Source organism: Fusarium oxysporum, chromosome II, assembly GCF_013085055.1.
Source record: "Fusarium oxysporum Fo47 chromosome II, complete sequence".
NCBI lineage: Eukaryota > Fungi > Ascomycota > Sordariomycetes > Hypocreales > Nectriaceae > Fusarium > Fusarium oxysporum.
This window is the reverse complement of record NC_072841.1, coordinates 192,693-219,695: the sequence shown is the minus strand read 5'-3', so window position 1 is coordinate 219,695 and position 27,003 is coordinate 192,693. Positions and strand designations below refer to the sequence as shown.

The window sequence follows — 27,003 nt, the reverse complement described above, 5'->3', positions numbered from 1 at the left end:
CCTTAAAATCCCACAATTAGAACATAACCCAGACCGAGTTGATTAAGTGATATGTGAAAACTCCGGGGTGCGCACTAGCGGAGCTACTCACCTAGGTAGTGCCGATCCGCAGCTACCAAATTTAGAAGGGCCGCACCATGGCGGAGATGACTTTGACAGACAATACCTGGCTCAGATTGTCGTTAACTGGGCAGCTGGGGCTAATTGGTATCAATCTAGATACGGCCCGAAAGGAAACAGGTCTAGATCAGCCATCAAGAGGAAAAGGAATCTACTAAAGGCAAATACAGCCAACGCGTTTTCTCAAAACCTATCTAGCTATGTGATATGGGCGGCCTTGTTGCCGTATATGTCAATCTTATATGAATTACTATAATCTGGATGGCAAATACTATAGTGACACACGAATTGACACAGGCGAATAGCTCTCACTCCCGTCATTCACGAGGTTTCGAGTTGTTCCCATCCCCTCGCTTTACGTCATCCATCTCTACCGAGCTGAAAGCTGCTTTAACAGTAGAAACAGGTCAATGGCCACTGTAACACACATATCTTGTGAATTGGTCAATCAAGGTAGCTAGTCAGAACCCCAAGCGGGGCACAGATGATAGTGAAAGTCAATAAACACCTATTCTCTCTCTCCTTTAGCCGTGCGGGGCCCCGCGACAACGCTTGCCATGTGATGCTGATCCCGTGAATCAGGGCCGGAAGCCAACAAGTCCACAAGAGAAAGTACTTGTGGTGATTGGAATTGTGGTCAGGGGGTACTACAGTACGTATAACAGAGCTGTCCGTGACTCCGTGGCTGGCGGAATCTCCGAGTCTGGACGAGAGCCTGACATCGCGGACACAGTGTTTCTTCACAGGCCTCTCCTTTAGTAAACCCAGGACCAGAAGAGCCAGATAGGTTTGCCACAACTTGCAAGACTACCGATATAATATAGACTGGACTACTCCGTGAGTTGCGGATATGCCTAATCCGAACTAGTGTGAAGCCAGGATCTTGTAGCCGCAGGTGGATCCCAGCAATGAAAATGAACATCACAAACAATCGGACTTCTCAGTCAAATTGACTCTCTAGGGTAGGAGAGTTGAAGAGATCTAATCCATGCTCCTCTAACAGAACGATGGAAATCTAGATTGCGCCACGAGTCTGCAATTAGATGTCCATTTGCTTGACGCGATCCAATTCATTATCCCACCGCCTTGCCAGATAGCAAAGTCAATGCGCGACCGACCGACTGGTTGATAGGGGGGACGTAGGTTTGGAAAGTCTTGAGACCAAACAAATGAACGTAGATATCTCAGGCAGCGCCAGTATTTTTATTTTTATTTATTTTTATTTTTTGAAAGATCTAACGACGATAATACTTTGCGTCCAACGACCTTTTCTCCTCCAAGTAAAGGATTTAATCGACCTAGGCCTCTAGCAACATAACACAAGATTTTCATAGCCATCTTAAGCGTAAACACCAGCGCTCATCAGATTGAACGGTCTCAGAAAGTTGCTCTCATGACGTGAACCATTTAGCGTAACATAAATCATGTCTATCTCTCAAGCATAATTATTTTTAATCTGCACTATTATAGCAGAAGGCTTTTACTCGGTAGATTATGCTTTTAACGTAATTGTCGGCAATGATGCGCTTTTACCGAACTAGTATTACAAATCACGTCTTACCTGATACAACCAAACTTTAGACTACTCCACAGAGCTGCCTCTCAAAGTTAAGAATTTTATCACTATTTCTCATTATCCTATGTTACTAATATAATGTATTACTTCATATAAATATTAGCATCAACTCTGGTATCTCTTTATAACTTCATTTTCCGACATTGTTATTGCGCATACTATGTCTCATAATATCCTCTTGACTGGCGCCTCTGGTTATCTTGGTGGAGACCTCCTGGCGGAACTTGCCAGCACAGATCTACCCGAATACGGGAAGCTTTTTGCACTTATTCGAAGCTCAGAGCAAGCCGATGCCGTCAAGCAGTTAGGTGCAGAACCTCTGACATTGGACGTCTATAACGAGGATGCCGTGCGCGAAGCTGTTCTAAGCCATGAAATAACCGTCGTCCTTTTTCTGATTAACGCTGTCTCCTCCGATTCTCAGAAGCTCTTTATCAAGGCCCTCGGCGAGCTCAAGAAGAAGACCGGCTCTGATGTTCATTTCTTACATGTATGGGTCATTGTCCGAAAGCAAATAGAGGGCACGAATACTGATTATAGCAGACCACTGGTGCCAAGATGTTTTCAAGCCATTCCGGTGCCCCGACCGACCGTAAACTGAGTGACAATGACCCAGAGTTGTTTGCCGTGCAGAAAGCTCAACGAGCACCTTTGATGAGATTTCAGGAGGTAAGTCTATTCACACTGCGTCCTCCCAAGTGCGGGATTTTCGGCTGTCATTGTTAGATTGACGGGTTTGGCAGGCTCTGGACACGAATAATACCATCATCGAACTCTCCGAAGCCAGTCAAGTCAAGAGTTATATTTTCGCACCTTGTATTGTTTGTAGGCTCTTCCTGCCTAGGCTCTATCACCCGAAGACTGATGGTAATATTACTTTGTAGATGGCAAAGGCCGCGGATTTGGGAACCCTATCTCTATTCAGACGGTCGCCATTGTGCAGGCAGCCATGGCACTTCGAAGGGTGTATCGAACCGACGCTGGAGCCCCGGTTCGTTTGAACAAATCATCATCATTCAGACTTAGCTAACCTACTTATTGCTACAGATCTGGCCCGTTTCTCACATTGCCGATAACACCAACCTCTATGTACAGATCTTGCGCACAATCTTGATAGGTCAGGATCCAGGACATGGAAAGCTCGGCTATTACCTTGCATCATCGGGAAGTGTACCGTGGAATGACATCTACAATGCATTTGGAAAGGCCCTTGCTCAACGGGGTGTCATCGATGACGCTACGGTTCAAGATGCAGATGACGAGATACTTCAAAAAATGGCAGATGCTCTGAACTGCCCAAAGGACTTTGTTGCTCCCCAACTTGGAGGAACGTAAGTAAAATGCTGTTTTTTTTATTCCTTGCATGAAAACTAACCTGTTCTCTTTTGCTTGGCAGATGCACCTTTGTAGCTGAGCATGGAAGAAAGATTGGATGGAAGCCTAGTCGCCAGGCGGAAGATATCCTCGTGGCAGCAGGTGAGGAAGTTGACAGGATTTTGCAACATTTAAAGGCTTAGAGAGTGCAAGGACTACTTTTTGTATAAATTCACTTGCTTACTACTAGGTTTATTTACTGCCTTATGTCTATCCTTATAGCACTAATATCCCTTTCTACTGCTATTTTAATTCTTTTATTATTGTGAAATCATTGGTCGTGTTATTGGAAACACCTTGCTGTGAATTCAGACCCAAAATAAGAAGCTCCGTACCCGCCTAATGGAATAAACTTTTGGGAATAGTGCCCGCTCTGCCCCAGATAAGGATCCTAAAAAGTTTAGCTTAATCGCCCTGTCAGCAAAGAGATTCTGGAATAAGTCCACTAAAAGTCTAAGGAAAAGGCACCACTGTATGCTATACTAATGCTGCTAGAACATGCCGCACTTGCTAACGCTAAGAAAGCGGCGAGTTTAACCATTCACCGATAATAAAAATCTACTTATCCCCTCCTTTTCATATCTGCCACTTATTCCATTAATTGTTTTATCTCAGTCTAGCTCTAACTTATTCCCATTTTCTCCTATTATCTTACCTAGCTACAACATGCCACCCTCCACCACCCGCAGTAATACACGCCGATATCGTTCCGATCCCTCGAACTTACCCCGGCAGAAATCCATCGCGTAAGTTGCAAATGGCTACAAGGACCTTGGGCCCTGGGCTAATTCGCTTCTGTCGCCTTTCGCATCTAGGTGTCGTAATTGCCATGCTCGGAAGATTAAATGCTCTGGGAATAAACCATGTAACAATTGTTCTTTGGCATCTGAATGCGTGTATCCGACGCGAGATCGGCAGATCAGGGTAAACCAAAGGTAACATCATCCCTATCGCTGTCTCGCCATAGATTTGCCCTTCTCCGTCATTTTATGTGGTATTTTAATTTATTGGAGAATAAGCCTGGTAACCATGAAACTCACATGACATAGTCTCCTTGACCGCCTCCTTCAAGAGAATGAGGAATTACGTGCCCAGATCCATCCTGAATCGCCACAACCCAGAAATACAGATGTACCCTGGCAACCTGCTCCGACATCCAACGACCATCAAGATGCTGCTGAGGAGAAGATACTGGAAGAAATAGACTGGTTCGCCCACACGAGAACATCCGATACGCCCATCTGGATAGGCGAGATTTCCGATGCAGCGTTTGCGACTCGCTTCCGACAATTTGCCTCATCTTCCCAAACACCAAGTCACATCCCTCGCACACAGTTCGCTTCCGACGACGATCTACGCCTCCTGGTCACTACGAATCCAGCCTGGCCGACACCGCCCCGCGCCAGGCTTTTGGTTCAGACAGCGCTGAAATTTCTCCGGTGCAGCTACCACGTAGTGCGGCGCAGCGAGATACTCTCGGCGCTGAACACCTTCTGTTTAGACCCAAGCAACGCTGGCGCTAGCCCTATTATGAAATCCAAGATGTGGGCTTTGTTTGCACTTGGTGAACTAAGATCAAGTAAATGTCTGAGTTCTAGCAAAAGACTTCCTGGGTTAGCCTACTTTGCAGTTGCCAGCGATACTGTCCGTATGATCAACGAAAGGCCACAGCTCGACGTGATCGAGACAACCTTGATTCTGGTGAGTCCTCTCATGGTTCATTTCATCCTCCCACTTGCGCTGACTTGTGGTGCAGACTCTGTATTCGCTCGAGGCAAACCGCCGGCATTCTGCGTGTACACTCGTTGGTTCAGCCATGCGCCTTGCGACCGTGATGGGTCTCCATCTCAACATTGGCGACACCTACCTTGCAGATCCTGAACTAAGAGAGCATCGCATCCGGGTGTGGTGGTCAGTCTATATCCTCGACCGTCTGTTATCTTCAAAGATTGGTCTTCCGCTACTCATATCAGACGAAGATATCTCGGTCGATCTACCCTCCAACAGCCCTGCTCTCACCTCAGAAGACTTTGGCGACCATTCTCACTTTTTAGCTATTGTGCGACTTGCCAAGATCGCAGGAAACATCTCTAGATCTCTCTATGTCCGGACACCTCAGCGCGGTACATTTCTTCAAAGGGTTGCAAGGATTCGAGAGGAGCTTGATCACTGGAAGGGGGAACTACCAGATCAGGTAAAGGCTGACTTCAGTCGCACCGACGAGACTGAGGATCACTCTCAGTCTGCTATCTCTAGATTGAAGGTGTCGTTTAACCAGGTACGCTGTTTGTGAATTACTTTACCTCAAGTTAATGACATGCATTACATACTCTTGCGTGTATATCTGAGTCATAATTAGGTTTGCTAACCCTTCCAGTTATTCATCTTAGCAACGAGGCCTGCACTCCTCTTCTGCTTTCGTCGACAGGTAGATGAGGCTGCGGCAGCGTCGAGAGAAAACCCTCTTCCAGATGCAGCTCGCGAAGCGGCAGAGGCGTGCGTCAGCGCTGCTCGACAATCCTGCCAGCTGTTGTTGCGGTCCTGGGTAAATGGCGAATTCCACACCTTCGATTACTCTTACGTACAACACCTTTTCTCTGCTGCAGTGATCCTCGCGATAGCGAGCACACTGGGTCAGGATACCTCGAAGAATGATAGAGAAGAGTTCGAAATTGTAACAGGCTTTCTACAGCAGCTAGAAGAGAATGGAAACCCTGCAGCCATGGAGTTCTATGCTCATATCAAGGAGATACAGATAGTCTTAGAGGCATGGCGTTCTACACCCTGTCAACCAAACGCTTTGCCGATATCTCAAGACCTTGGCTCTACAGAAGTCTTCCAACGCGCAATGGCCAATCCACCATTGGAAGTCCCGGTTTTACACAACACACAGCTTGGTACTCAGGCAGCGGATGGCTCACCTTTGAACCTTTCATTTCTCGATGACTGGATCTACGATAATGCATTTCAACAGATATGCTGGCAGGAATAGTGCAGGACCGATGAATAGAGTATTTTGTGATGCTAGACTATCCAGTCGATAAATGACCCTGTTGAAAATTCCTTCATATCTATTCCTTACGCTGTAAAGTGTGATAGCCAAGCTTCTCTCTCGCTTCAGCAATAGTAGATCCCTTGCATATCATTTCCCTAATGCCTTGCTCACTCTTCTCAATACGGCTCGCAATTGCAGCCACCTCACGAGCCCTGTCTCGTGGCACAATTACAACCCCATTTGCATCGGCTACAACAATGTCTCGCGGGCTGACACGTACTTTACCGACGCCAATCGACTCGTTGACCCCTTGAACCTGGACTCGATCCTTGCCCGTCCGCATCCAGCGCCCAGAGGAGAAAATTGGGTAATTGTCGCTGATAGCACGGTCAACATCACGGCATACACCATTGATGACTGTTCCCGCAACACCACGCAGGCCGGCATACTGCGTCATTATATCTCCCCAAACAGTACAGTCTGTGCGGCCACCGTTATCAATTACAACGACATCGCCTACGGCCACATCGTCGATGAAATCACCAACACTTCCGGGAGGGTCACTGGCAGGTGCATAACGAACTGTGAAAGCGGGCCCGACTGTGGTCTTATTGTAATTCGCCAGGGGCATGATGTCGAATGCTTGTCCTGGGATACCAAGCTTGTCGAGGGCGTCTGAAACTCCCGGGGTGTCAGAATCGGCGAATAGACTGACCAGTTCTTGGTCTTCTGGATTAGCCGTGTTGGGATTTTGAGGCTTGTCAGGCCTTGCTGACCTATAGGGAGTAGCCGAAGATCCAATGGCTTCAAATTGCGTGTCATGCATGACATCTGCCACAGAGCGGCCGCTTCGTACCTCTTGAACCATTCCATTCTGGCGACGATCGATGCCCTCGCCCAGTTCCAGGACATCTTGAATACGATCAGCTGGTATGAAAACGACGCCGCAGTTATCCGCAATCACATAGTCGTTCTCGTCCACCTTGACACCGCGTATCTCAACCTGCACGCCAGAACCGATCTGAACCAATCTATTGCGTGCGCTGATCATAGTCACACCACGACCAAAGACGGGATAGCCGATGTCCCGACTTCCATCAATGTCACGACTCATGCCATCGATGATAGATCCACGGATTTGCTTGACCTTGGCGGCGTTGGCGATGATGTCACCCCAGGAAGAGATTCCTTCTACACCACCAGCGATGACAAGGATGCGATCGCTTGTTGCTACAGCATCTATCACCGGTGTGATCAGATGTGTAGTAGCTGGAGCATCCTCTTTCTTGGGTCCAAGTTGGACAGTGCTGGCGTGGCCAACGATTTTGGGACAGTCCCAGAGGGGCCGAAGACCATTCGTAGCTCCAGGGAGACCAAGAAAGTCCAAGGCGTCGGATACCGTATTGGTATCTAGTGCTGAAAGCCGATCAAGTGTAGTGTCAGACATTTTGATGCACTAGAACAGTTATAGTATAAAAATGAAAAGGGAGTCTGGAATGATGTATTTTAGAAGACAATGCTTAGATACAGCGTGCCTGCCATGGCCATTGAAACTAGATACTTCAAGAGACTTTATCAGTCTAGAATATTGATGCCAATTCCGCCTCCACAAGCATGATATTCTAAGGGCCAAAGGCAAAGACGCCGATTGGATCGGCCTTCTGTCATATCCCGAAGCCTGAACTCCATAATAGTTAAATAAAGGATACCCATTGGATCGGCGTTTAGTTCTTTCGCCTGGCACATCCCACCATGGGCCCGGGCAACACTTGGTGGCGAGCTGCGGTGCGGTGTGAGCCATCAACTACGCAATTAAACTTAACAAGGCTTCTTCAATCCAAGCTGGAATGCTCGTTGTGACTAATATGCGATTTTTGCCGCATAGTATTACGAAAAGGAAGTCCCCCCTTATGCTTAAATTCACAAGAGGCTATACAGCTTTTAATTCTTTAGATTAATTAAAATAATAGATCTAATTGTTGACAGTAATAGGCGAGCTAGCATAAATAGTATAGATGAAGAGCACCCTTGATAGTTTTTGTTATAATCGTGATATATTGAAGCCTAATTACAGCTAAAGAAAGGATTTAATGATTTTAACACCTTGCTGTAACCGAAATTGCTTGCTTAGCTGAAGTTTACCATCTAGAACTTTAGTGCTAATTCGTGCCCAACACAGAAAGGAAGCCTTGTACAACAATATCTACATTGTTGCTTGTCACTATAAGATTCGTCAGTTTACTGATCATATGCCGGGAGCTTGGGTATATGGCTTACATCCGGTCACAGACAACCTGCCAGAAGGAAGGAGGTAGATATGATGGTTTGTTCTGAGCTCATCGACCTGATCACGGGTGAGTCCCGTCATAGAAAACATACCGATCTATAAACCTTGTTAGTTGAACTCCACGAGATAGCTGGGCGAGGTATTCATACGTCTGTAAGTAAGTGCTCCCACGATCCCCTGACTGCTCTACGTTGCAGTTCTTGATACAAAGCTTTACGCATGCTTTTCATCCGTTCACTCATCGTCACTAGGTCCTGTTGCCATTGGCCCAAGAGAATCGGGCTACTCAGAATTTTGGCTACGATTCTTGCACCGTATGAAGGACAAGAAGTTATCTCAGCCCGCGACAGCTGGGTTAGTAAAGGGGTGACCTTCGCCGCAGTGTCGGTCTCAAGTACGACCATGTGAAGAACCCCTACGCGCTCTCCATATAAACCGAAGTTCTTGGAGAAGGACTGCGCCACTGCGAACTCTAGGTCTGATCTGTCAAAGAAGTGAGTTATTGCGGAAGCGTCTTGAGCCAGGTCTCCGGACGCAAAGCCCTGACTGCAAGGATGTTAGATACAGAACATTCTTTGATGGCGGTATAAACTACTCACTAAGCCATGTCGAAGACCGCGAATAAACCAGATTCCTTGCAAATCTCAGCGACAGTTTCCCATTGCTGGCGGGTGAGATCTGCTCCAGTGGGATTGTGAGCGCATGCGTGTAGGATAATGACGTCTCCTTCACATGCCTCCTTGCGCAAGGTTCGTGTCATTGCCTCAATGTCCACTCTGTGATGTACCGTATCATAATACGGATAAAATCGCTGTTCAACGTCTGGGCCAACAAGCTTCCAAATTTCTGTGTGATTGATCCAGCTTGGGTTTGAGATCCACACCCTCCTAGGTTTGAGGTTGGTAACGAGGAACAGAGCAGCCATATGGTTGGCTCCTGTACCGGAAACTGTCTGAATTGAAACTACACGCTTTAGGTCTCGGGCTTTGCCAAAGACCAGCTTCTGTGAGCCAAGAAGCAACTCTGGGTGACCGGTAAGAGGCAGGTGCTCATGGTTGAGACTTGGATCTGCATGTATCTGTTCCTTTGCCTGTAGGGCATCGTCAGCCAGTGTTTGATAGATAAGTTAATTTTGCTCTATGCTGCTGTACCTGGGCAACAGATGGCAGAATCCATGGTTCTGCGTTATCATCACGATAGAATCCTGGACACAAGTCAACCTTGTGCTCGGCCGTGTCCGCTTTGAAGCTGGCTATGAGCGAAAAGGCCGCGTCTGGCTGGGCGGGTGGAATATTGGAAAGGTGCGACATGTTCAAACTGTTATCTTCGTGTTGTTTCTGGAACGGCGATAATCTTTCGTTACAGATGAGTTGGAGGCAAAGGTTGGAATTACGGTATTGAGTTATAGAGCAAGTGGGCGGAACCCTAACGGAGCCGTCGGGAAGACTAAATGATGCCGGTCAGAGCCCCGGCGATAAATATGTCACCGAGTGAAAGGCAAGACTTGCCAGCCACCAGAACCTGCCGAATCGAAAATGTCGACAAAATCCAAGATAATGAGTATGGGGTCGGTCTCAAGGAGCTTCACCGATTGATTTCATCGGAATGATACCGCGCCTAGATAGGACCGAGTCTGACTTATTTACATGCTATGTATATCAACTGCAGTTTGTTGCATACTTCAATACCATTTAGTAGTTCATCATTATCTAATTGTACTCCATCATTATCTATCTCTTACCATAACATATCTCACGATGTTGCATACCTCTGCTCTTACGACCACTATTAAAAACCCGCAACTACGGCTCCTTAACGCTCTTCGCGCGAATTCGGGTCCAATTATGACCTTTCTCGGTCTCCCTTCCGCACGCACAGCTCAACTAGTAGCTTCCACTGGCCTCGATGGAGTGATTATCGACTGTGAGCACGGACATATCAGCGATGATTCTATGCATAATGCAGTTACGGCTATCGCTTCCCAGGGAGTCTCTCCACTTGTCCGTCTTAGAATGACTCACGCGGACTTGATAAAACGCGCTCTAGATACTGGTGCTCATGGTATTGTTGTTCCTATGATCAATACACCTGAAGATGCCAGGAACGTGGTTCAACACACCAAGTTTCCTCCCCAAGGGCTAAGGGGGCAAGGCTCAGCGTTTCCTGGGTTTGCTTTTGGGGTTGATATCCCAACTTACATGGCCATGGCGAACGAGACCGTTCTTATTTGTCTACAAATTGAGTCCAAGCTGGGTGTTGAGAATGTTGACGCTATATGCGCCGTGCCCGGTGTTGGTGAGTAAACTAGCCACTCTTGACTCATGTAAGCTCGTTTCTAAGTTTGGACAAGATATGCTTTTCATAGGTCCCAACGACCTTGCTCTTTCGATTTTAGGTTACGCCCCTGCAAGAGGCAATGAGCCTGAATTTAACGACGCAATTGAGAAGATCATAGCAGTAGCTAGGAAGCATGGCAAATGGATTGGCCGCTTATCGAATGATGGAGCTTCGGCTAGGAAGCATCTAGAAATATTTGATACAGTGGCTCTAGGCTATGATGTGCGGGCTATCAAGAATTGGTATCTAGCTGAACTAAAATCTGCACGCTCGTCGCAATAAAATCAGGACTTATGCAAAACCCTTTTAGCACTTGTAACTGCATTCGTCGTTTAAAGAAGCTGCCGAGATACGCTAGTGCTTGTAACCGAGGAATTAATCAGCATACGCCCAACAGAAGACGGAGACTCGTTGCAAATCAAAAATGACGTGAACGGGTGCTGACTCAACATAAGGAACTGGAATTTGAGTTTTATGCGAGTTGATTGGGGGGCGGCGTGCTCTAGGCGACGCCGAAGCACGGGAAAAATATTTCTTGCCGAAGTGGGGATGGTGGGTGTACATACCTTGGGGCTGTGTTGGTGTTCAGAATAGGTATAAAGGTTGCAAATTTATCCAGCACTACAGCAGTGCGCAGACTTATGGATTCGACATCACCAACTACTCCAAAAGCATTTCGACTAAAAATGACAAAAGCAAGCGAGCCTCAGCAGTTGATTCGGCAAACAGTAGAGCTTCGCATTGACGATCTCTCTTTCAACCTGTCCACCATTCGTCGAGACGGACCTTTAGTTCCAATTTTCTTCTTACATGGCTTCGGAGGTACTAAAGAAGACTATGTTGACATCGCCCTCAATCCACTATTTACTGGTCGGCCCTTCTTAGCCTACGATTCGCCCGGTAGCGGAGAATCGACAATGTCCGATCTATCTCAGCTATCAATGCCCTTGCTTGTCTCAATCGCGGAACAAGTGCTTGAGCAATTCAACATCACCCGCTATCACCTGGTTGGCCACTCAATGGGCGGACTGGTGTCTAATCTACTGGCTCAACGGCAGCCATCATCGGTGTCGAGTTTTATCAATATCAAAGGAAACCTCGCCCCAGAAGACTGCTTTCTGAGTCGGCAGGTCCTCCACTACCCATCAGATGACGCGGAAGCATTTGTTAATGAGTTCATCGAGCGAACACGCCAATCACCGCTTTATGGCAATGGGCTGTACGCGGCTTGCTTTCGTTCCAAGGTGCAAGCCGCGGTAGTTCGGCCTACGTTTGAGTCTATGGTAGACTGCACGGATAACGGGAGACTCTTGGAGGCCTTTGAGAATTTCACCTTTCCAAGAATGTATATGTTTGGGGCGCAATATGCTTCCTTATCATACATGCCCAGGCTGGTCAAGGCCGGGGTGGAGCTGGCTGAGATACCTCACAGTGGGCATTTTGTTATGTATTCGAACCCTGTAGCGATGTGGGAGCGAATCGCCCAGTTTGTGAGCCGTATAGAGTATTTCAATGGAGACAGAACTTGTATTATATAAGCTTGAATATATACAAGTGTTGAAGTTAATATTCCCTTTTGACTAATATGTATTGTTTCTTTTCATTGTAATATTTCTTCTCTCCCTAGAGTAAAAAGAGTGTTAGCAGAACTATGCTCCTAATCCGAGGTGCTACCCGGGCTTTTGTAAATAGGACTGCTTAAAGTTTTAGTTTTCTTCTCAGTGGCATAGTTCCAAACTACATTGCATCTGAGACGTCTTGTCTTATATCTTAACAGTATAATATAGACTAGAAATAAACGGCTTTACTGAATCCATTACTCTTATAGTAGTGACTACTAGTTAGTGCCCATCTGATGCTCCAATAAGTGGCCTAGCAGAGGTCATCGTAGCCAGAAACGATTTAGGGGCATCATCTTCAAAGAACTGAACCCCACTCAATATGCTCCGTGAAATCACGTCAATAGCGTACGGAAGCATCTCCTTTTCATATTCAGCAATAGCCCTCTTCGTCAGGCCAAATTCCTTCAGCTTGCCAGCGAGAATACACGAGTCGCGCAACGCACAGTTGACACCGTCACCTACAAATGGCGTGGTGACATGAGCAGCATCTCCTATCAGAGTTACATCCTCAGAGGCACTCCAGTTCAGTCTGTCGGTTGGCATGTGGTACATCAGCCACGGCCTGAAAGGACCTTCGCTGTGGCGGATAATATCTTTGAGCTCCGGTGCATAAGACCCGAAATACTCGTCTTTGAGAAGGAGATTCTTGACGGCTTCATGATCGTCAAAGTCAATGCCGGCGGTGGCAGGGAAGTTCTCAGGCTTGTGCAAGCCAACGTCGATGCGATAATGGCCATCTCCCTGCCGCGAATTGAACATGTGTTTCCCGTTGCCCATGATGACATGGGAACCGACACCGCCGATAGATTCGAGAGTGGAATAGTATGAGTTGCCAGGGTGAATCTTGGTCGTGATGTAGAGGTTACCTGAGTAAACAGGCTTTGCATCCGTCACCTTAGATACATTAGCTCCAGAAATATGGCATGTGAGGATTATGAGGCAACTCACCAAGTGTCGAATTTTACTGTTTGTGCCGTCTGCACCAACGACAAGGTTGAACCCTGATGCCGTGGTACCGTCGGTAAACGTGAGTACAATCTGCCCCTCCTCGTTCCGATGGGAGCTAGCCACGGGCTTTGACCAGATGATCTTGTGTTTCGGGATACCGGTGAGAAGGACATTTCGCAGCTGCCACCGATCAATTTCGGGAGCATCGCGGCCCTCCCCAAAGGCCAGAAGCTTGTTTCCCTGATGATCATACAGCAAGTGAATGGTGGCATCTCCATCACGCGAATTCTTCTTAAACTCATCATAAACGCCTGCCTCGTGCATCGCCCGCTGTCCGCTGCCTACATGCAAGTCGAGGCATCCTCCACGGGGCTGAGACTGTTCGCTGCTGCGCTCGTAGACGATATAATCGATGTTATTCTTTTCGAGGATTGCCGCCAATGCCAAGCCTGCTGGGCCGCCGCCAACAATTGCGATTTCGGGAGCCATGGCGTATTGATGTCGAACAGGGATTATTGATTGTGGAGAAGAATAAGCTGCAAGTCTGCTGGAATAATGCTTTACAAGAATCGTAACAACGGCTTTCGGACACTTTAATAGACAGAGGCGTATGAGGTGCACGGCACGTCGCGAAGCAATGTGCGTTTACTTCCCCCAGTGCTCCTAGATTCAATGAGACGAAACCGCCCCAAGCAGCGCGGACATAGAGCGGATGGGCGGGCAGTGTCGCATCGCAATTGCGGATGTAAATGCGGGGGCCTAGCGGGAGTGTGTTGCGGGGTGTGTCAACGCGGGGTACCAGGACAGAGATTTAATTGGACTAGGCCGTGGAACGACGCGAATGCTATGGCAGGCCTGGGTATACGTAGAAAGAAAAGCTGGCGGGAAACTTTGGGGGATGCCCCTGGTCATTGAAGTTTCTGTTGTAGATAAGCTCGTGATATTACGGAACGTCAATCATTACTATAGAAGTTTATAGGACTCTTGACAATTACTACATAATATCTCAAAGGTAGACAGCCAGCATGTATTTAGACTTCTAAGATTTAAAGGGCTTATACCCAAATATTCAAGCTAGACAAGATGTTTTATCGTCACCCTTTAGTCCCAAACAACCTGTTGTCATGACTGCAGGGTTGGGAACTATCTAGCCCTCCACCAGTTCCGGAGCTTTAAAGTAGATCGAGTTCTCCCATCTGGATAGTCGCTGTCCAATGATCGGCCGCTTTTTAATGCTCGCCTCATCTTCACCACTCGTCACCCTTCGCGTAAACTCCTCAATATCAATGTCCACACCAATCGGGTTCTGGGCGTATTCCGCTGTCGCCATGAACTGATGAGCCTCCTCTGCCGTAGCGAAGTTGTCAACCTGGAGCTCGAACTCGTTGCCATCAGGATCAAAGTAGTACATGCTCGTGCTCATCCCATGATTGACTGGCCAGTGAGGCTCAATGCCTTTAGCCTTTTTCTGCTCGTAGCTCGTTACCAAATCAGCCAAGCTGTTGAGAGTAAAGGCAATATGATAGATTCCAGAGGCGGAGTGTTTGTTGCTGATCACTGCGTGGCCGGGATCTTGAACGATGACTAGGCGATGGTGTTCGTCATCGTAGGCGATGAAAGCAGCTTTCTCATTCTTTAGAACGACCCGACCTCCGAAGAAGTCAACGTGCCACTTGATCATGGCCTCAAAGCGCTCGGGGGTGGTGCGGAGGCCAAAGTGGCCTATCATGACTGGTCTAATGACTTCGTTGTTCATGTTTGATATGGTAGAGACCAGGCAGGGTTTTCTCTGATGAAATAAAACACGTGATAGTCTGTGATTTCCGTAAGGAAGGAAATGTGACGATGTAGTATGGACTCGGACTTGTGAAGAGTTATATGCCTCGCCAGCAATGCAACAAGTGAACGTGGGCCAACGGACAACTGTTACAAATGGCACGTTCGACACGCGCGTTACGTCAACTCTCAGCCCTAAATTGTTGCCGCCATTATCATCACGGGGTTGAACGATCAGACTGTACTTGATTTTCCATGCGGAGCGAGGGCGGCTTTGGCCGACGTTTTGCGGAAGAGCCGGTATATTCCCGAGTTCCACGGTACGTCTCGGGCCGGCACCGTAGACTGATAGGCACTCAATAGCACGCCCGCAAGCTACATATGAAGAAGAAAACTTGTTTCTAAGCCCTCCATGCCAAATCAGTCCTCTTGACGGAAATCTCGACTAAAATAGCAATGTCGCAAACCGGCCAGGATCTCGCGAGCCATATCCTCGAGCATCCCTCCATCGGTTGTATTCAAGGGATCAGCAAGCTACAGGAAGTGACTCAGTACTTGGGGATTCAATATGCAACCCTCAAAGATAGGTTCTCGCGAGGCGAGCTGAAGCAGTATTCCTCAGCAGCTGGTAGTATACTAGATGCTACAACATATGGGTACGTTCAGCTTGACCCTATTGATACCCTGTGACTCAATCTCTCTTTCTAGACCGATACCCATGAGCCCCTCAAATGGGTGCGAATGGGAGCACACACTCATACAACAGTCACTACCTTTTTATCCTCGACCTCAGTCCGACACGGAATGCCTCACACTCAACATTTCGGTCCCAAAGTCCAGTGACAAGACCAACTTGCCCGTGTTGGTTTTTGTGCACGGCGGAGCTTTTGCGACTGGGAGCAGCAGTTATCCTCAATACGATCTTGCTCGGTTCACCGCTCTCAGTGCAAAGATAGGAAAGCCCATTGTTGCTGTAAGCATAAAGTAAGTGATGAGCGAGGCCCAGTCTATCTCCTCTTCGATCATCCGTCTGGTCAGTCGATCTGTACTCTCCGTTGCTAATGGTTGTCATGTAGTTACCGTCTGGGTGCCCCTGGTTTTATGTATTCCCCAGAGATGAGAGATGCTGGTTATAAGCCCAACAATGGCCTTGATGATCAGAAACTTGCATTACGCTGGATCAAGCATTTCATCGGCGGTTTCGGCGGAGACCTGAATAGAGTAACCTTTATGGGCGAGAGCGCCGGGGCAGGTATGCAGAGGACCTCAATCTTGCAATTGTGGTTGACTTGACTGAACATGTTTAGCATCTAGTTTTTTCCACCTCCACTCTGAAGAGCCTCTATTTCACCAAATAGTTGCCATGAGTGGCTCATCGCAACAACGTCTGAAGCCACTCGAAGCATCTGCTGCGTCATATCAATCTGTGGCCAAGGCGCTGGGCGTGGCTGACTTGCCGACAAAGGAAAAGCTGCAAAGAATAATTGAAACACCAATTGAGACCTTTATGGCCAGTGTCGGGCGCAAGTTTCCGCTGGGACCTCTAGTTGACGATGAAACTATACCTACCGTGACGACATACAAGGCGCTTGGCGACAGTGAAGAGTTCTTGAAGCTCTTCCCTGGTCTGAAGCATTGCAAGAGGCTGATGATGGGAGATTGTCAAATGGATGTAAGTATCAGATAGCCCATTCTGAAAACACCAATGCTGACATGTGTGCCAGGGTATGGCATTTGGTTCACGCTTGGCAGGGCGATCAGATGTTCTTCCAAAGACAATGGAGCAGTGCATGTCCCATGTCTTTGATCCTATCGATCGAAACATTGCTCCAAGTCTTGTCGCAGCTTATGGAATCGACAGTAGCGTCGAATCGAACTCCTTCAAAGCAACTGAGCCGATTCTTAACTTTGCCAACGACATTATGTTCGCTTTACCTACCACATATTTCTCGAAGGCCTGGTCACAGTCATCCATATCGGGTACTGACGCTTTCATCTGTCATTTCAATTGCCCGAATCCTTGGAATGGGCCATGGAAGGGCTACGCGACTCACATTCAAGACATCGCTTTTGTCCTGCAGAACTACAACGAGCATCTTTCCAAAGGGCAACGTCTCTGCGCTGAGCGATATGCTAGAGACATCATCGCTTTTACTAATGGAGAGCAACCTTGGCCAGCTTACCAAGAGAGTTCGAGCCTAGGAGCGATGGTTTATTATGCCTCGACTGCCGGACAGGATGAGTCTGGATATGCTTGTGAAGGGACTCCACAACAAACAAGGCGAAGGGATATCCTGGAGAGAATTGTTGGATTGGAACATTTGGATAAAGCCGTTGACGTGTGGCAAATGTTCATGGCAGGCCCACGATGACCATAAATCATTCATAAATTATTAGGTAGCTTGGCATTTAAATAGAATACTTGTCTACAACTTATGCTTGAATTCAAGATTACAGGATAAAATAATTACTTATTGTACTTGCAATTAAAAAATCATTATTACTGTTTCTAATGATTGGTATAGGACTGATTTCTTGATCTGATGTATGTGGTATCTAAAGGAGTAAATCTATACCAAGATCGATATACTAATTTTGAGCTCTGAGCCGTAGGTCGTAACTATAAATAATACATATAGCCGGAAAATCACATGATACTTGCTTCATAAGTATAAAGATCTCCAAAAAAAAAAAAATCTTCATGATGTTGAGTTATTTGCATTCATCTTATCTCAAAGCGTGATTACCACGCCTTATAGCTATCTAGGGCGTTCCAGCAGCTTAGAGCCTTAGAAGTAACTTTCCCCTCGTGTTTCGACTTTCTAGATCCTGAATTCTTAAAGTCAGCGCTTTGTCTTTCAAAAAGAGGAATGGGGATAGATTTGAGAAAGGCGAGAGGAGTAATACCTTGTGTGCTTTCTGAGCCTCTTCCAGGTCATAGATACCGTGGATATTAACCTTTAGCTTTCCAGCTTGCAGTAGGTCAAATATTTGGCCGGAGTAGTATTCAAACTCTTCACGAGTTGTGATATAACCGAACAAGGTAGGGCGCGCAATCTTCACGCATTTAGGAGACAACTGCCTGGGACACTTTAGCATACAAATTGAGATGAGCAAGCGGGTGGGTGGACTGACTGTAACGGCAATGGGGGGATTGGACCACTTGAATTCCCGAACCAGACGACGGTTCCCTTTCTTTTCACAACCTCGAGACTGCCTTTCCACGTGTCCTTACCAACGGAGTCATACACGACATCAACCCCCGCTCCTTTGGTAAGCTCAAGAACATCTTGGGTCCAGTGGGTGCCTTGATCGCTTCGATAGTCGATAACATGGTCGACACCGAGGGCCTTGACCAGCTCGACTTTGTCCGGGCCGCCAGCTGTTCCGATGACAGTCGCGCCTAGACCCTTAAGGATTTGTGCCATCAGGATCCCTACTCCTCCGGCGGCTGCATGCAGCAATACCCAGTCGCCTGGTTTGACAGTGTAAGTTTCTTGCGTGAGAGCCAGAGCTGTCAATCCGCTCATGAAGCTAGCCAAGACGTCCTCATCACGTAGCCCCGCGGGAATCTTGATTGTCTTCTCTGCTGGCACCGATGAGAACTCGGCGTATCCTCCGTTTGCAAGCCATATAACTCTGTCCCCGATTTTGAGGTCATACTTGTCTGTTTCGGGGCCAAGAGCTGCCACAGTCCCTACGGCTTCGCGCCCTAGGACTTCGGGCTTGGGAGACGGATATAGCCCGGTTCGGAAGTATGTGTCAATAAAGTTGATACTTGAGATCGTGTTCCTGACTAAGGTATGACCAGACTTGGGCTTGGGAACGGGATAATCGGTTCGGTATTCGAGAACTTCTGGGCCTCCGGTCTTCTCTACCACAATCGCCCTTTGAGTTGTTGCAATCTGCATTTTAGGTGATACTGTGGCTGTAAAATGGCACTCTTGACTTGTTTGTGGCAAATGTTACTTGCAGAAGAACCTCTTGTCGACTTTTGTAAATCGATGCGGCTACAGAAAGGACCCTTACAAAGTATTCCAGCGTCGTCGGGTTCGTGCTGACCAATTATATCTTGATCCGAAGATTTGCGGCTGCGCAGAATGCCCAAAGTAGTAATTGCGGCGTTAAGGCGGGAGTAGCGCCACCCTCTCCACGGCGAGGTCAGGACTGCCGAAGGCTTTTCCGCATATGTATCTGACGGGGAAAAGAGTCAAAAAGGCCGTACGGAAGATTTCGGTTTATGAAAGTCCGCTGGGTCCGGCGATACTAATTCTCAATGTTAATGTGGACTTGACCTGTGCAGTGGAATATACACTTAGACTCAATAAGTGCATCGTAAGATCTCAGGAGACCAATTGCCACCTCGGAACCATTTGTTTCACCTCAACCGCTTTCTCCACCATGGAGGCTACAAAGTACGTCTTACCCGTTACACGCTTATGCATAGGCGATGTTTTGCTGAAGTTAACTCGAGTTCTGCTAGTAACGTATCAGCCTGGGACGTAGATGTTCTACGTACCAAGTTCTCCCTCGCGCTCTCTGAGATGTATCGGCAAGAGGTTCCTCTTTATGGCGACCTCATTAAGATTGTACGAGATGTCGATACAGCAGTTCTAAGAGCAGAAGGCCAGAAGCCGGAGGATCTTCCCTTGAGAAATCATCTTGAACGGCACGGGGCGATAAGGCTTGGGTCAGAGGAGGAACTGCAAGTGATCAAGCGCCTCTTTGCTATTTTTGGAATGCATCCTGTCGGCTACTACGATCTACAAGTTGTCAACTTTCCACTTCATGCAACAGCTTTCCGGCCAATCACTGAGGAATCCCTGGCCAAAAACCCATTTCGAGTCTTTACGTCAGTTCTTCGAAAGGACCTTCTTTCGCCCGCGATTAGAGATATCGTTGAACAAGTGCTTAGTAAAAGGAATCTATTTAGTGCACGCCTGCTCGATATTATTCACCAGTTTGAAAGTGGGGGAACGTTTTTGACAGCCAGTGAGGCAGATGAGTTGATCACTGAAAGCCTTAAAGTCTTCAAATGGCACTCCAGATCCATGGTTACAATCGAGGATTACAACAAGCTGAAACAGGAACATCCTTTGGTAGCAGACATTGTGTGCTTTCCCAGCGCGCACATCAACCACTTGACACCTAGGACCCTTGATATCGAATATGTTCAAAAGGAGATGATACGAAGAAACTTGCCAGCAAAGGAGAGGATCGAAGGGCCCCCTATTCGTCGCTGTCCTATTTTACTTCGACAAACCAGTTTCAAAGCTCTTGACGAATTAGTCAATTTTCCCACGTCGACCGGAGACGCCGTACCCGGCACGCATACTGCACGGTTCGGAGAGGTTGAGCAACGTGGCGCTGCCGTTACCCGTAAAGGACGTGATCTTTACGATGAACTTCTGAATACAGCTTCGGAACAATCTTCCGGAAGTAGTAGGATTACTCTGGATGAAGCGTTGGTAAACGCATTTAGGGCGTATCCGGATACCTGGCGCGAGCTACAAGAAAAAGGGCTGGTTTATTTTCGCTACCGGACAAGCTCCTCCGCACATGATCAGGAACTGCGCAGGCGCTTGATCGGAAAGCTACATGGTCCAGTCCCTCTCGGAGAGTTGATTAAAGTTGGTTTGGTTGAGTATGATCCCCTGACCTATGAAGATTTTCTGCCACTGTCAGCCGCTGGGATCTTCACGTCAAATCTAGGAAGCCAACAACCGTGCGAGCGATTAGGGGAAAGCTCTAAGGGTCTGAGGGATTTCGAAACTGTGCTTAGGGGCAGGGTTGTGAGAGAATTTGATCTTTATGATGAGATACAGCGCGTTAGCCTTGAACATTGTGCGAAAGAATTGGGATTAGGTGGGATTTTAGTAGATTAAGTAAATTCATATCATACAAAAGTAGCACATTTTTAAGATCCTATGGGGAACATAGCCGATACCATCCTACCTACCCTGTACCGAATAAGCCACAAAGCGGGGGGGAAGGCCTCGGAACCGGGGTATGTGGATCGCTCCGGAGATTCGGAACGCTCAAAAATGCCGACTGATCCACTGAATTTGCGGGGTTGTATTAGTGTGCTGGGCTGCTGTTCACTTTATCTCTCGAAGCGGACTGGATTCCACTTTCTTCCAACCCTATATCATGTAACCATGACTACTACTCAAGAAACCCGTACCAAGCGCCATCACCAAGAAGACGACGAAGATGTCCAACCGCCCCGCCACCGGAGAAAAACTATCCGGAAGAGGATCGCCATTGCATGCGAAGAATGTCGGTCCCGGAAGCGAAAGTGCGATGGGGCAATGCCGGCTTGCAGCGGATGCACGAAGAGGATGTCTGTTTGTGTCTATACGTCCGAGGTTGAGGCTAGAGCCTGGCACAGCGCGTGAGAGGCCCCATGTTACTTTACGACGATAATCTCAGTGTCACTAATCATTACTCTCTGAAAAGAATGGTTCAGTCGCTACGGAACAGATTGGAGGAGCTTGAAGCAGCTGAAACCTCGTCACAGGGACCAGACCAGCACGCCTGTCATAACGATCCAACGGTGACAACGGAGGTTAATCATGTTGACAGGCAAGCGTCAAGTCCTGATCATGAAGAGCATGCCGTAGATGTGGTCACTGAAGAATACCCCGATCAATGGGAAACAACATTCCCCAGTGGTGAGTCTGGCATCGACCAGGCGCTAGGCGCCTCAGCACCTGTTGAAAAGAGTGGGCATGGATTCAGCCCCTCAGAGTTGCAAAGACTCGAAGAGCTCAAGAGACCGATTCGACAGATGATAGACCAAGACGAAAACTCAAACGAAGACCTCCTGGCTGTTACTCCAAACCAAACCCTGTCAAGCTCAGGCACAGAAGCGCACTGTACTTGCGAATCGGTAGTTCATCAGACTCAATGGTTTTTACCACTCCGAAGAGTCGCAGACAGCTTGATGTCAACATACTTCTCCAAAATACACCGGATATATCCCGTTCTTCATCAGGGATCCTTCAGGGCTCTGTATGATAGGCTGTGGGAGTCGGCGGGGAGTAATTCGGAGCAAAAAGTCGTTAACTGCTCTGGGCTCTGCAAACAGAGGAAGCGCGGACTGCTATATGCTGCAGTCTTGCATGCAGTCTTTGCTCTAGCCAGCTTGTTTGAACCTGGGTGCCCAAGGCGGAATGCGACTCGTGCCGATGAGTTTTTCAGCAGAACGCAAGACCTCAACTTCCTTGACGTTCTAGGCGATGAAGTGGACACCGGGCTAGTGCAGTTGGGTGTTCTCATGGGATTTTATCTACAGGCAACGGAGAGATTTTCCAAGTGTTGGAACGTCACGAGTCTGACGATTGGACTGGCTCAGACCATGGGGTTGCACCTCGCCGATGCACAAGCTAAGAAGAGAGGTTTTATAACGACACCTCTTACACAGATGGACTATGAAATGCGAAGCCGCGTATGGTACGGATGTGTCGTTTTAGAGAGGTATGTCGTTCCGTCTGAAGAGAAATACAAGCCGCCATTTCTAATCTTTTTCATCTTCAAGGGAGATTACAATGTGCTTCGGACGACAAATAATGGGTCCAAATGTTGGAAAAGGCCCCGACTCCCCGAGCCAATTGATGATGACCGTTTGAGTCAAGTTGTAGGACAATGGAACATACAGCCCCGGGAACAGCCAAGCCTACTAGAATCATACATACAGACAATTAAACTGTATGACATATTGAACAAGGTCACAACCAGAAAAGAGCCTCACAGTCTGCCATCGCCACCATCCACTGATTGCCAGCAGTCCACAGCAACAACGAACTTCCAGAATATCCTCGACCTTGATGCCTTGCTCATGGAATGGCGAAAAGCTTTGCCAGGATATCTCCACTATGAACCAGGCTCATCAGAAAGCAGTTGCCTTGAGAACAGCAGTTCCGACGGCCTCCCAATCCTTAGAGACCATCTTTATTATCAAGCGAAAAGATTATACCTAAGGTTTGACCCACGTGCCCCCCAACTAACAGCGTGGATCTAATGTCTCTCAGGTTTCTGCATGTTCGCATGCTAATACTACGTCCGGCCCTGGATCTTCTTTTTGAGAAGCAGCAGAATGAGCCGGTTGTAAGAAAAGGGCCACTGGAAGTTAGCGTAGAGGACCTGGTGGTCTCCAGCATAGCTTCCCAGTGCGTGCTGTCCGCTCAAGGATTGGCGTCGTTTCTGGAAGATGAAACTCAGTCCAAAGGGTGCCAAGCTTGGTGGTACAATGTCCGCTGTAAGTGTCTGTCCTCTACCGTCGGTATACCTTCTCATCCTTGGCCACAGATTTACATTGCTCCGCCAGCATCATGCTTCTAGCACAACTGTGCAATTTCGGCGATGGGAGTTCCTTCAGGCAATCGCCTAAAGCTCTCCTTGAGCAATGTCTAAAGTGCCTTTCAAACTATAAAGAGCTAAGCAGTGTCGCTAGGAAGTCAATAAAGCTTCTCAAGGATGCTTATGAAAGTCTATCGCGAAGTGGACAGCCTCCGGCTGAGAGGCGGGACAAGGCCACGAACACCCGTCACCCCGACTCTCAGAGTCAGTCACATTTAAGCAACGTTAACGCAATGATGGACAGGAGTGGTGGAGTGTCTCAACCAGGAACTGAGCCAATACTGCATGATGGGTCATTCGGGCAGGGCTCTCTCGCCGAAACGTCCAATAACTCCCAGGACCAAGATATCAGGCTCACAGGGAGCGACGGAACCTTGGCAGATCCAGCAGCCGACCATTTCCTAGGCCTTGATGACGAATTTTGGTCTCTGAATCATGGCGATATGTTACAATGGCCTTTGGTGCCATTTATTTGTCAGTTCGAAAGCTTGCCAGATACCACAGACCCCCAAGATTTAAAATAACAGAAATGGCTATTTCATCAAAAACACCACCTATAGTAAATCATAGTTGGGTAAAGAGCGGAGAGATCTAACACTATGAATACAACGACGGCCAAATCACTTGATGTATAATGTCTGCCTCTTTTCTGGCGATATGGATCATCTAGTGCATGCCCTTGGGCTAGTAGAGAAGATTGGAAATTTCTTAGTTATTCCCGCTTCCAGCCGCCACTGCTATAGCCTGTTTTTAGTAAAAGGACTTAGACATCACAGTCCCATCTTAAAGCTGGAGATTGAGGAGATATGTGGCATTTATCGATTTGAGAAACGATGAAGAATTGCTACTGAAACTTCCGGTTCTTGCCTCATGTACGTCTATTCATTCTCCAATAGCCATTCTCGGAACCAGTAGACTGCTGCATTCTTGGCTCTTTCCATCCCCCTTCTCTCTCCAAGCTTATTGGGGTTTCCACGAATAGCGAAGCCATGCTCAAGCCCAGGAAAGTACTGGTAGCTATAAGGAATTCCTAGCTTTGGGATGACCTGATTACTGTACTCTTTCAGCTCCTCCGTGAACATCGGGTCCATCTCAGGAGCCATGATTTGAACTGGAACAGCCAATGCGTCAATTTCGGTCTTCTCGACCATCGTCGGGTGTGCCACCGAGATGCAGTCGGCGAGTTGTTTATCTTTGGCCCCAATATGAAACGCTCCCCATCCTCCGAAGCAGAAGCCCATGACTCCGAAGCGACGATACGAAGCTCTAAGCGCCTCTGCGGTCTTGATGATCTCAGGTCCTCTCACAGACTTGCTGTTTCGTGCCAAGAACGCTGGAAGATCGAGCTCTGCCCATCGACTATCGTCCAGTATGGTCTCAGCGGGAAGAATCTCACCGCCGAAGCTAGAGTAAAGCCAATTTCGTGAGAAAGTCAATCCATTTAGCTTCTGTAGTTCAAGTCACTTACAAGTCAGGTACCAGAACGGTAGCTCCGACCTCCTCAGCATAGTAGTCCGCCAAGATGCGTGTATTCGAGAATGTCCATCCAAAGAGGTCATGAATCATCATGATTGCTACTCCCTCATTGGATCCTGTGACATAGCAGTCAATTCCAGCAACCTTGTCATTTCTGCCTTTGGGCGTTGCATCCCATCGAAAACCTTTAACACAGCAGTCGGCCATGATGAGTGACTTGAGATAATATATTCAGCGCAGTTGTCAAGATATCATTGTGATTAGAGGAGTATATGCAATTTATAATTGAGTTTTATTTGTAAGGTTCCATTTTAGTTACCAGCCTGCAAATAAAACCCAAGTCATTGCATGCATGAAGCTATCCGCACTAACGCCGCAACCCTCAACCTTCAGCTAATTGTTACAGTTGCTGTTACCAAACAGGAAGCAATTACATCCTCACCGGTCTAAACATATGATGACAGAGGAAAATAATAAATCTCGGCTCATAAGCCCTCGAAGATCGCACCGCTTAGTCTAGTACGGATAGCTGAGCAGTAGTCCGTCTCGTAGGCTGCGGATATGCGGATGCAGCATGCGGCTATAACAGTGACCCGCCGAAAGTCCGCAACTTTAATCCTGTTGACGTCAGGCGAGCGCACGTGGGTACCTTAATACCACCATCTAGGAAAATAGAGAGAAACTCCAAACAGTTGCTGACGAAACTAATATGTTAAGTTCAGCTTCCTGTCGGGGATCGTATTCTAAGCAATCCTTGTTTAAAACTAATTTAATAAGCTCACTCTCCCTGCAGCAAGAGCGGCAAATACCCTATCTAATAACAGACTTTCCATCCTCTCTAACACATCTGCTTCAGCGATTCTGCGGCGTGAAGTCTCATTGGTTTGATCTCCCGCCTTACGATTTGCTTACTCTATTATCCTCCGATCTCTACCGCCTATCTGTATTAGCAAAAGTCCTCTATTACTTAATCCGATCTTAATAGTTACTTACCTTTGAAACTAGATTATCCTTGCCACTGCTAAATCCTTCTTTATCCATAGCTACCCGTATTATTTTTAAATCCAAATATCCAACTTGCAAAACTTCGTCACCTGCTCTGTACCGAAGAAAAGACTTATAGAATTTCGATGATTCTTCATCTTTCGACCACAAACTCGGGTCACCTATATCTTTCATGAAACTTCTCCCCTGATCCCAGTCGTTCGAGCCAAGGAATACGAATGTCTTTTCGTCGAACACTGCATCGGGTGAGATATTCAATTTGGCCGGTTAAGTCTATTGATCTCTTTTGCGATGTGCAGATGCACCGCTGTTGGTAGATTGGTGCCATGCGTAGTTTCATAGGACGGGGATGGGAAAACATTGGTGATATAGTTACCAACGTGTACTAAGTACCTGACAGGTAAGAGTCCTTGCTCTTCCTATCCAGGAAGTGCGGGGTCTTTGATCTAGAGGTTAATACTAGGCACATTCTTTTTCAATTCCTGGAAGACCTATTCGTTGCTGAAAAGTTCAGCCGAGCAGTCTTGACCGTATTTTCTGTTAAAAGGATGCTAGATATATATACAACAACAAGGACTAAAAGGGTAAAGTGCCTACGTAACATAGAATCTTAACTTCTATAAACTGCAAAATATAACCAAGGAATAACAAATTATAGAATCAGTCTGCAAGACCACGAGTAAGAAGAGCATCTGCTCAAAGTTAACGTCGTTCAAAGAAGGTTGTGGATATTTTGGAGACCGGATCAGCCGTCTTTCAAAAGCAAGTACTTCTCTATCCGGCGATGCCGAGACACTTGATACATTGACCGACTTCGTCGACGCCAAAGAATCCTCAGGACCAGGCGGTGAGCCATGTTGAAACCAATTAAAGCTCCTCTTCCCCCGTCGTCCCCTCGGCAGATCATCTCGAGCTCACTATCTCCATTCCAGTTATACTCTCCCTCATCAGCGATACTATCGCCCCGTCGCTCCCGTTTCCTTAGACTATTACTCCGACTTTACGTGAACGACGTAAAAACATTCGCATTATCTCACTTGATTCGCAGTCAAATCACGAACACTCGACTTACCCGTCTTAACATCAAAAAAAAAGGCAAGCGAGTCTTGCCACAACTGACCCTTTC

General features: G+C 47.4%; 13 protein-coding genes across 13 annotated transcripts; 6 read left to right on the top strand and 7 right to left on the bottom strand.

Annotated features, from left to right (window-relative positions):
- Window positions 1-1,721: 1,721 nt before the first annotated feature.
- FOBCDRAFT_213766 (uncharacterized protein) lies at window positions 1,722-3,316 on the top strand. Its single transcript, XM_059609361.1, has 6 exons — window positions 1,722-2,186; window positions 2,240-2,365; window positions 2,440-2,521; window positions 2,581-2,687; window positions 2,744-3,027; window positions 3,093-3,316. The coding sequence occupies exons 1-6, from the start codon at window positions 1,857-1,859 to the stop codon at window positions 3,211-3,213; spliced, it is 1,050 nt and encodes a 349-aa protein (XP_059464012.1). The 5' UTR covers window positions 1,722-1,856; the 3' UTR covers window positions 3,214-3,316.
- A 357-nt stretch (window positions 3,317-3,673) lies between these two features.
- FOBCDRAFT_213758 (fungal-specific transcription factor domain-containing protein) lies at window positions 3,674-6,093 on the top strand. Its single transcript, XM_059609360.1, has 5 exons — window positions 3,674-3,816; window positions 3,886-4,005; window positions 4,120-4,771; window positions 4,827-5,348; window positions 5,448-6,093. The coding sequence occupies exons 1-5, from the start codon at window positions 3,737-3,739 to the stop codon at window positions 6,060-6,062; spliced, it is 1,989 nt and encodes a 662-aa protein (XP_059464011.1). The 5' UTR covers window positions 3,674-3,736; the 3' UTR covers window positions 6,063-6,093.
- On the bottom strand, window positions 6,094-7,624 carry FOBCDRAFT_213757 (ribonuclease E inhibitor RraA/Dimethylmenaquinone methyltransferase). Its single transcript, XM_031172328.3, has one exon. The coding sequence runs from the start codon at window positions 7,510-7,512 to the stop codon at window positions 6,142-6,144; it is 1,371 nt and encodes a 456-aa protein (XP_031049113.2). The 5' UTR covers window positions 7,513-7,624; the 3' UTR covers window positions 6,094-6,141.
- A 468-nt stretch (window positions 7,625-8,092) lies between these two features.
- On the bottom strand, window positions 8,093-9,746 carry FOBCDRAFT_314974 (pyridoxal phosphate-dependent transferase). Its single transcript, XM_031172327.3, has 5 exons — window positions 9,504-9,746; window positions 8,952-9,442; window positions 8,502-8,898; window positions 8,343-8,448; window positions 8,093-8,286 (listed from the first exon to the last, which is right to left on the bottom strand). Exons 1-5 carry the CDS (start codon window positions 9,660-9,662, stop codon window positions 8,225-8,227), a joined length of 1,215 nt encoding a protein of 404 aa, XP_031049112.2. The 5' UTR covers window positions 9,663-9,746; the 3' UTR covers window positions 8,093-8,224.
- Window positions 9,747-10,151: 405 nt separating this feature from the next.
- Window positions 10,152-11,102, top strand: FOBCDRAFT_213755 (Pyruvate/Phosphoenolpyruvate kinase-like domain-containing protein). Its single transcript, XM_054703124.2, has 2 exons — window positions 10,152-10,647; window positions 10,703-11,102. Exons 1-2 carry the CDS (start codon window positions 10,197-10,199, stop codon window positions 10,969-10,971), a joined length of 720 nt encoding a protein of 239 aa, XP_054559099.2. The 5' UTR covers window positions 10,152-10,196; the 3' UTR covers window positions 10,972-11,102.
- A 196-nt stretch (window positions 11,103-11,298) lies between these two features.
- FOBCDRAFT_213753 (Alpha/Beta hydrolase protein) lies at window positions 11,299-12,256 on the top strand. Its single transcript, XM_031172325.3, has one exon. The coding sequence runs from the start codon at window positions 11,331-11,333 to the stop codon at window positions 12,225-12,227; it is 897 nt and encodes a 298-aa protein (XP_031049110.3). The 5' UTR covers window positions 11,299-11,330; the 3' UTR covers window positions 12,228-12,256.
- Window positions 12,257-12,530: 274 nt separating this feature from the next.
- On the bottom strand, window positions 12,531-13,748 carry FOBCDRAFT_196092 (uncharacterized protein; the record flags this gene model as incomplete). The annotated part of the gene is made up of 2 exons (XM_054703123.1): window positions 12,531-13,205; window positions 13,260-13,748. 2 exons carry the CDS (start codon window positions 13,746-13,748, stop codon window positions 12,531-12,533), a joined length of 1,164 nt encoding a protein of 387 aa, XP_054559098.1.
- Window positions 13,749-14,352: 604 nt separating this feature from the next.
- FOBCDRAFT_256466 (Glyoxalase/Bleomycin resistance protein/Dihydroxybiphenyl dioxygenase) lies at window positions 14,353-15,212 on the bottom strand. The gene has a single exon (XM_054703122.2). The coding sequence runs from the start codon at window positions 15,013-15,015 to the stop codon at window positions 14,407-14,409; it is 609 nt and encodes a 202-aa protein (XP_054559097.1). The 5' UTR covers window positions 15,016-15,212; the 3' UTR covers window positions 14,353-14,406.
- Window positions 15,213-15,491: 279 nt separating this feature from the next.
- FOBCDRAFT_196090 (Alpha/Beta hydrolase protein) lies at window positions 15,492-17,407 on the top strand (the record flags this gene model as incomplete). The annotated part of the gene is made up of 5 exons (XM_054703121.1): window positions 15,492-15,691; window positions 15,744-16,019; window positions 16,112-16,287; window positions 16,343-16,707; window positions 16,760-17,407. The coding sequence occupies 5 exons, from the start codon at window positions 15,492-15,494 to the stop codon at window positions 17,405-17,407; spliced, it is 1,665 nt and encodes a 554-aa protein (XP_054559096.1).
- Window positions 17,408-17,816: 409 nt separating this feature from the next.
- Window positions 17,817-18,946, bottom strand: FOBCDRAFT_268417 (uncharacterized protein; the record flags this gene model as incomplete). The annotated part of the gene is made up of 3 exons (XM_054703120.1): window positions 17,817-17,864; window positions 17,943-18,117; window positions 18,171-18,946. 3 exons carry the CDS (start codon window positions 18,944-18,946, stop codon window positions 17,817-17,819), a joined length of 999 nt encoding a protein of 332 aa, XP_054559095.1.
- A 490-nt stretch (window positions 18,947-19,436) lies between these two features.
- FOBCDRAFT_247510 (uncharacterized protein) lies at window positions 19,437-23,999 on the top strand (the record flags this gene model as incomplete). Its single annotated transcript, XM_059610804.1, has 10 exons — window positions 19,437-19,450; window positions 19,519-20,879; window positions 20,976-21,046; window positions 21,224-21,429; window positions 21,495-22,514; window positions 22,629-23,018; window positions 23,069-23,144; window positions 23,266-23,299; window positions 23,346-23,857; window positions 23,967-23,999. 10 exons carry the CDS (start codon window positions 19,437-19,439, stop codon window positions 23,997-23,999), a joined length of 3,717 nt encoding a protein of 1,238 aa, XP_059466678.1.
- A 275-nt stretch (window positions 24,000-24,274) lies between these two features.
- On the bottom strand, window positions 24,275-25,079 carry FOBCDRAFT_236251 (putative endo-1,3-1,4-beta-D-glucanase; the record flags this gene model as incomplete). Its single annotated transcript, XM_031172323.2, has 2 exons — window positions 24,275-24,800; window positions 24,865-25,079. The coding sequence occupies 2 exons, from the start codon at window positions 25,077-25,079 to the stop codon at window positions 24,275-24,277; spliced, it is 741 nt and encodes a 246-aa protein (XP_031049108.2).
- A 278-nt stretch (window positions 25,080-25,357) lies between these two features.
- Window positions 25,358-26,346, bottom strand: FOBCDRAFT_196085 (uncharacterized protein; the record flags this gene model as incomplete). Its single annotated transcript, XM_059608835.1, has 4 exons — window positions 25,358-25,490; window positions 25,785-25,813; window positions 25,866-26,113; window positions 26,271-26,346. The coding sequence occupies 4 exons, from the start codon at window positions 26,344-26,346 to the stop codon at window positions 25,358-25,360; spliced, it is 486 nt and encodes a 161-aa protein (XP_059466677.1).
- Window positions 26,347-27,003: the final 657 nt, after the last annotated feature.